This window comes from Berghia stephanieae, chromosome 4 (assembly GCF_034508935.2).
Source record: "Berghia stephanieae isolate SIO BIC M18660-M18661 chromosome 4, UCSD_Bste_1.3, whole genome shotgun sequence".
Classification (NCBI taxonomy): Eukaryota; Metazoa; Mollusca; class Gastropoda; order Nudibranchia; family Aeolidiidae; genus Berghia; species Berghia stephanieae.
The window spans coordinates 21,306,658-21,314,157 of NC_088363.1; the positions used below are offsets into that span (position 1 = coordinate 21,306,658).

At 34.3% G+C, this 7,500-nt stretch overlaps 1 protein-coding gene across 11 annotated transcripts in view; it reads right to left on the minus strand.

The window, feature by feature from the left end:
* Positions 1–2,244: 2,244 nt before the first annotated feature.
* LOC144970221 (anoctamin-7-like) overlaps positions 2,245–7,500 on the minus strand; it is a 140,529-nt gene continuing 135,273 nt past the window's right edge. For all 11 annotated transcript variants that reach the window (XM_078909639.1, XM_078909636.1, XM_078909638.1 and 8 more), the window contains 4 exons: positions 7,102–7,235; positions 5,779–5,869; positions 5,019–5,150; positions 2,245–3,021 (listed from right to left, as the gene is read on the minus strand). In XM_078909639.1, coding sequence (XP_078765765.1) covers positions 2,956–3,021; positions 5,019–5,150; positions 5,779–5,869; positions 7,102–7,235 — 423 coding nt within the window. In that variant the 3' untranslated portion in view covers positions 2,245–2,955. The remainder of the gene's footprint in view (positions 3,022–5,018; positions 5,151–5,778; positions 5,870–7,101; positions 7,236–7,500) is intronic.

Consider the following 7,500-nt stretch of genomic DNA (forward strand, 5'->3'; position numbering starts at 1 on the left):
CATTAAATTTAAGTTGTAGGTATGTATTATTTACAACAAAATGTTATAGATGGAATGCTTATGTTGCTTAATTTGTACCGCTGGAAGTTTTTAAAAAAGGGATGAATTCTGTTATTATTTTAACTTTGATATATTTAAGTATAAGGCAATTAATATTTTGATAAAAGCTTATGATGAACGATCGTCCACACTTGGGGAGACCTGATAGATTCGACAAGAGAAAGACCACAATGGTAGGCAGGGTTCCCAATGAGCGGCGTGAAAACGTGACTTTTAAAATATTTATCCACATCTGTTACCCATTGTCTTAGTGCTTTACAATAATGATTACAAAATTTAGCGTATTTAATCTATAGGATCAATAGAATGTAGGACACCGAGGAGCAGCGGAACATTTTTTGTTGAAACAATAATAATTTAGTTATGAGTCTGACTGCATCACTTTTTCGTTCGAGAAAAAAAGTGCATATCTTAGAGCAAGAAAAGTGCACGAGTTTTATTTATTTATTAATTTTTTTTTGTTTCTTTATTTTTTGTTTTGTTTTGTTAAAGTGTTAGGCGCACTCTGTACCATAGATTCACCCTGTGCAAATAAATTCGAATTTGCCTTCTCAATGAAAATTATTGGCGATTATATTTTGGAAACACTTAATTACCCTTGCACTGTATAGTTTTTAAACATTAAAATAAATATCTAAAACTAATATCCATGCATTATAATATCATTATGCATTTATTATACATTTTCATGCGCAACAAAATGATTCGATGAATAATTAACAATTTAACAAACAAGAAAAACTTTAGATTTTTTCTAAATGACCCAAATATAAAACAGTTTTGTGAAGATTCATGGAATTTGAAGAGATTCGTAATCGTGAGTAAAAAATAATATGTACATTATTAAAGAGGATGTTTTCATGGATACCAGAACAAGTGAGTGTTTTCACAAACGAATAATTGTTAGTTTTTGTAAATAAAGAATTAAAGTTAACGTAATCTCTCAAGTTTGAAATTTTGGTTGGAATTGTACACCTTTAGATGATAATGTTCCCTGATTTTGAAAAGCCAGTAATCGCAAACTCAAAAAGCAGAAACAGAACCAAAACAACGCCCCCCCCCCCACAACACACACACACACACACACACACACACACACACACACACACACACACAAAAGGTTAGCCCCATAAAATGCAAATAAAGACCAACAATAACGAGTCATTGACATAATGATTTGAAGAGACTTCAGGACAATATACCCTTCATTCTAAAAATAAGTGACCTTGAAATTCTCAGATGGTAATACAAAACCAAAGCATCGGATCATATTCAGTACAGAAATCATAGAAACCAGTGGAAGTTGTGAAGTTGGACAACCAAGTCAACATAAACCAAAACGCAAAATGACTTTAATTTCATATTCACTATTGTTGTCAATATTATCATATTTCATTTTAAAACCTAAAACTAAACATCGTTTTTGGACATCAGGTGTTTGAAAACAATTATATTTATCATAAGCCAAAGTGACATATAATGAGAATCATCTACAAAATGATTTTATAAAATATTCTAAATTCCTCTGTTCACTGATTTAGAGTAAAATTTAAGAAGCTAAAAAACAAAGAAAAAACAACAATGCATAAAAGTACTTTGTAATTATATAAGTAAAAAATACAATATCTAAAATTAAAGCGAAAAAAAGGTAACAACAATCTATCAATTACATCTTGTCCATGTGTCCAAACGTGTATTCTGTTAGTTTGGGACATATTTTAGTGGATCTTTTCAATTTATATACTTTCATATTATATTATATTAGTCAAACGATATCTCTGATCAATGCATTGGTAACATTTATAATGGACAGTTTGTTATTAGTGATTAAGTTTATAAAATAGTTAACATTGCTGCTTGGTTAATCGTCCACCAGTTGCATCAGGCAAAACATTAATATATTATATCTATAACCATCTCGCAGCTTTAGGTGGGATCGAACTTAGTGAGGCCCTTCACCTCTTTGGCTATCAAAAAGAACTAAAAATCAATAGGAATTCAACACAGGTTTTATCCGAAAAACACCTCTAAGAGTCCCCGTTTACATATTAATTCGAGCATTAGAACAAGTAATTCAGTTAATTGTAGGTAAACAGTATCAAATGAAGGGTCACATAATTTAAAACAATAATATTTGAATAATGGGAACATTTTAAAGATGTTAACGTCATTGATGGTCCAACATTTTTATAAGTAATGAATTTGGAAAAATGATTGCATATATTATCCAATTCTTACTACGGGGAAATATCTAATGCGCTGCCTATTTTTATAAAACTTGAACCGTGATATTGAGATTGTATCTGTTGTTCTTCTAAATTCGACGCATTATTTTTAAGGCAGTGCTATTTTCCTGAAGTAACGTTAAATCAGTGTCTCTGATAGTGATACATCGTATTTCATATTATCATTGAATGAAGTAGTAAACAAAGTATTGACAAAATGTGATTTAACCCTCTCCTTACCAACTACAGGAAAATCGTCACATTCGTTACGATACAACCAACATTTTTCTTATTCAAATTTCTTTTGTACATCATAAAATTTAAAGAAAATGAGCCGTGTGTTGTAGAGCATGTTTGGCTAAAGAAATAATGTATCGCAAGAATTTTACTGCTATTATGTCTGAGTGATAAAAAAAAATATAATTTTGTGTTAGTTGGGTGTGAAAAATCTTGAAAATGGCTGGTAAGGAGAAGGTTAAGTCTAATAATCACTTATTATTCCAGCAAAACAAAAACAAACAGCGAACTAACGCATTTAATTTATAACATAACCGATCATAATCTTTAAAAAAGAAAGTTTCGCGAATTGGTTATTGGTAAAAACAAGAAAACAAAATCAAAAACAAAGAATCACAGCCAATACTGTAACGTTAACTGTTTAGTTTCATTCCTAAATCCTGGAATCATCAGCAGGCCCAGCGTCTGCTTCGTCTTCGCCTTCATTCCGATTGGCCATCTGGTGAGAAGGAAAAACAGGTCATTATTATATACTTGTATTTCTCCAAAAGAGATCTTAAAGTGTTGCAAGCTACGTCTAACTTCAAATAACAAACATAATACTCTGTTGAAGTTTACAGAGGAGAGGCAGAAGTGTTTTTTTTTGTTTTTTGTTTTTTTTTTTTTGTTTGATATTAGTTTGTCTTTGGAGACTGTTCTGGCCAATTTGTACCATTTTGAATCTTATAATTGTAATATTAAGAAAGACGATAAACCATATGTGAGATAAATTACTGCCTGTAATCATTTAAAAACGAAAGACAAAGGAGAACACATATACACACACACACATAGGGAGAGAGAGAGAGAGAGAGAGAGAGAGAGAGAAGAGAAAGAAGAGAGATAGAAGAAAGAAGAAGAAGAGAGAGAGAGAGAGAAAGAGAGAGAGAGAGAGAGAGAGAGAACGAGAGAGAGGGAGAGTGAAGGGGGGGGGGGGATAAGTATCAATATATACCGTCGTCCCACCTGAGACTACTTAAAGATTCACATTCACACAGAAGCCGGGATCGAATCCCAGAGAAAAACAATTGGTTAGGCTCCAACTCATACAAATTCCTGTCAAATTGAGAGATTATATACGAGAAGTAGTAGTAGTAGTAGTAGTAGTAGTAGTAATAGTAGTAGTAGTAGTAGTAGTAGTAGTAGTAGTAGTAGTAGTAGTAGTAGTAGTAGTAGTAGTAGTAGGTAGTAGTAGTAGTAGTATAGTAGTAGTAGTAGTAGTAGTAGTAGTAGTAGTAGTAGTAGTAGTTCGCAGTATGAATGACGCTTGTGAGAATTGTAGTGATTCAGTCATGTCGATGAGTAAGTAGTTCGAGATGACGTCACGTAGTCTTTGTTTTTTGTATTTTGCATCTGCGTTTATGAGTAAGCTCACTGAACGGTATTAACGACTATAACGTTATGATACACCCAGTTTGTATGTTGGTCGTTATACTTCGATTGCAATGTTAGAGCTTCTTAGCCAAGTCATATATCTATAGCTGCTCTCTCATCCATGTTGTTAATAGGATTCAATAGTCTAAGTCACTTCCTTCTAATGACGATGGTAATTAGTAACATGCTCTAAACTATCGGAACATGTGCGGACGTCGTATGAAATATTTCTCTGCTAGATATAACGCTTCAGAAGAAAAAACACATAATTTGATCATGTGATCATGATCAATGATTTGACTTTTACACATTCTGATCAAAGGCATATGAAAGGGAATGAAAAGTTCTAGCCAGCATGAAGAATAAAAAGTAATGATTTTCTTTGTTTAGAACCAAGATGGCCGCCGTTGCCTGGCGGCGTGACATCAGACTACCGAATCCTATTGTTTCCATTGGTCACGGCCATATACGAGAAAGACATTTAAAATCAGTCTCAAATACGATTGTGTCCTAAAGCGAAATGTCCTGGGCAGATGTGTAGAAACAAGCCTTCTTCTGTTTCATTCAGTCATACCTTGGGTTGACTGTTATATATAGATAGTATGCGCTTGGCTAAGAAGCTCATAACATTGCCATCCGGAAGTATAACGGACCAACATACAAAACTGTGTGTATCCATGGACGTTTATAGTCGGGTTGATACAGTCAGTGAGCATTACTCATAACGCAGATGCAAACATAACAAAGACATGAGTGACGTCATCTTCGAACTATCTATAGCATATTATGACCTACAAACTCAATCTGGTATCATGGAGTAGAGTTAATTTGAATTATAAATGATCAGAATTGATCTGAAATATGAAAGTTTAATCTTCTGCAGCAAAGGAAACTGCGTTCATTCTCACCAATAAAACGTAAAATAATCGCATCAGTTTCATAGTTTTGAATGTTGATAAAAATTTCAGCACTTAGTCAACACATAATGCCATTTGGGGCGGAAGGTCATAATATGGAAAACCCGCACTTTATCTAATCTAATTCTTATTCAAAATGGCGGAAGATATAAAATGTGTGGCTTACCATCATTATGGTGTCCGTGTCCGCCAGTGCTTGCTTAGCTAAGTACCGTTCTCTCTTTATCTTCAACTCCAAAGTTTCTGGTACGTCCGGCACCATTATGTCAATCATATTACAGATACCAAACACTACGTGCTGAAACGATAAAATAGGTATCTTAAAAATTATGTCTGCAAAAATAACATGGGCATAAAATTAATCATGTTTTAACCGTTCAAAAATATATTTCCATCCCTCCTTCTCCTCCATATCCTCCTTCTTTTTCTCCTTCTTCTCCTCCTATTCTCATTCTTCTTCTTCTTCTTCTTCTTCTTCTTCTTCTTCTTCTTCTTCTTCTTCTTCTTCTTCTTCTTCTTCTTCTTCTTCTTCTTCTTCTTCTTCTTCTTCTTCTTCTCTTCTTCTTCTTCTCCTCTCCTCTCCTCCTCCTCCTCCTCCTCCTCCTCCTTCTCCTCCTCCTCCTCCTCCTCCTCCTCCTCCTCCTCCTCCTCCTCATGTTTCTCATCCTCCTCCTCCTTCTCCTCATTTTTTTCTCTTTTTTTCATTTTCTTTTTCTTCTTCTCCTTTTCCTTAATTTTCCTTTCTTTATTTCTCTCTTTTTTTCTTGCTTGTTCCCTAACGCGAAAATCATTATATTTGATTCATTATTATCAGCTGGACATCTCGATTTATTCAAATTCCGTTATGTAAAAGAAATAAAACAAACGTATCCATTCAATATTCTTTGTAATCCAGGGAAGTTTTAGTGTATTTTAAAAATCTTTACCTCAAACGTGATGACAAATGCCAGCCTTACTGCAAGGAGCTTCCAGTAAAACAATAAATGATCTCCACTCTCATCCCGGAAATCTCTATATCTGTAAGAAATATAATATTTATACCGTCATAATATATCGATAATCTAAACACTACCATTCTCTCTCTCTCTCTCTCTCTCTCTCTCTCTCTCTCTCTCTCTCTCTCTCTCTCTCTCTCTCTCTCTCTCTCTCCCCCTCTCTCTCTCTCACTCTCTCTCACTCTCACTCTCCTTTCTTACATATATTGCAGACTGACTAAACGAAGACATATCCGACGTATTTGAAATCAAAATAGGCTGGTTAAGATCCTTTCTGGCATTTACAATTACTGTCATAGACAAATGAATTTAGATTTATCATAGACAAACTCGTTCGCTCGGTATGTTTCTCATGGTCAGACATTGATTTGAGCATTGTGACATTTTTTTTTTGGGGGGGGGGGGGGAGGGGGTGGTTAAGGCATTGCACTGTGACTCGGGAGGTCCTGGGTTTCTGGGTTTGAGCTTTGCTTCAGGAACTTTCGTTTTGTTTTCTCTTTGGGCTACTTTATTAACCTACCGATTTGCTCACTTTGGACGACAAGGGTGATTACTGTTGACATCAGAAGTTTGTTTGATGGACTATCTAAGACTATAACGATGTCGCCCCAGAAGGGCGTGCGTTTAATTTGTGATGTATCAATGAGATTATTTGTTTTTGAGTTTGCTACCATTCTAAATTGCTAAACATGAACAGAAAACCATGGTTATGAAGACAAATAAATAACGAAAACATAATTTAATACACGAGGGAATCTCAAAAGCTCGGTTGTTAGAGTACTTGCTTCACGTGTAATGGGACTGAGATCGATCTTGAGTGGAGTCGTCAATCATTTTTCTATCCACCCAGTGATTGGATAGCTGTTTCAGTCATATTATCTATTGGAAAGTACTTTGTAATATATTAACGCGGATTTTTTTGAATGCCTACTTTAATACACGAGTAGTTTATATGATTAACCCTCTCCTTACCAACTATAGGAAAATCGTCACATTCATTACGATACAACCAACATTTTTCATATTCAAATTTCTTTTGTACATCATAAAATTTAAAGAAAATGAACAATGTGTTGTAGAGCATGTTTTGCTAAAGACATTATGTATCGCACTAATTTTACTGCTAATATATCTGAGTGATAAAAAAAAAAATATCTATTTTGTGTTCGTTTGGTGTGACGTTTTGGGGAAAATCTTGAAAATGGCTGGTAAGGATATTGATTCAATGATGATTCTCGTTACTCATTGACTTACCTACAATGTTCACGTGTGGTGTTGGGAGGGGCGAATGCTAAAGTGAAATTTGTGTATCCATGTAGGTCCCAATTGTACTCGTATTGGAAGATTAGTCGAGGAAGGAACTCAGATGTAAATGCTATCAAAAAGGCCTGTGGAAGAATGAAGTATACGGTTCATATCAAAAACATTCCCTAAAAGGCAATATAATTTAACAGAATGGTTTGGAATCATCAAATCAACAATATTTTGTACTTGGTAAACCTGGTTAAGTTTTATGATGAACTATGATGTATCCAAAGGATAACATAACAATATTATTAGGATTGAGGTTAAAATCACATGACCGACCAATCCAAATTCTGCACTTACTCTAAATAGTATTGAACAATAGTATTGAAATGAATATGACCGCTT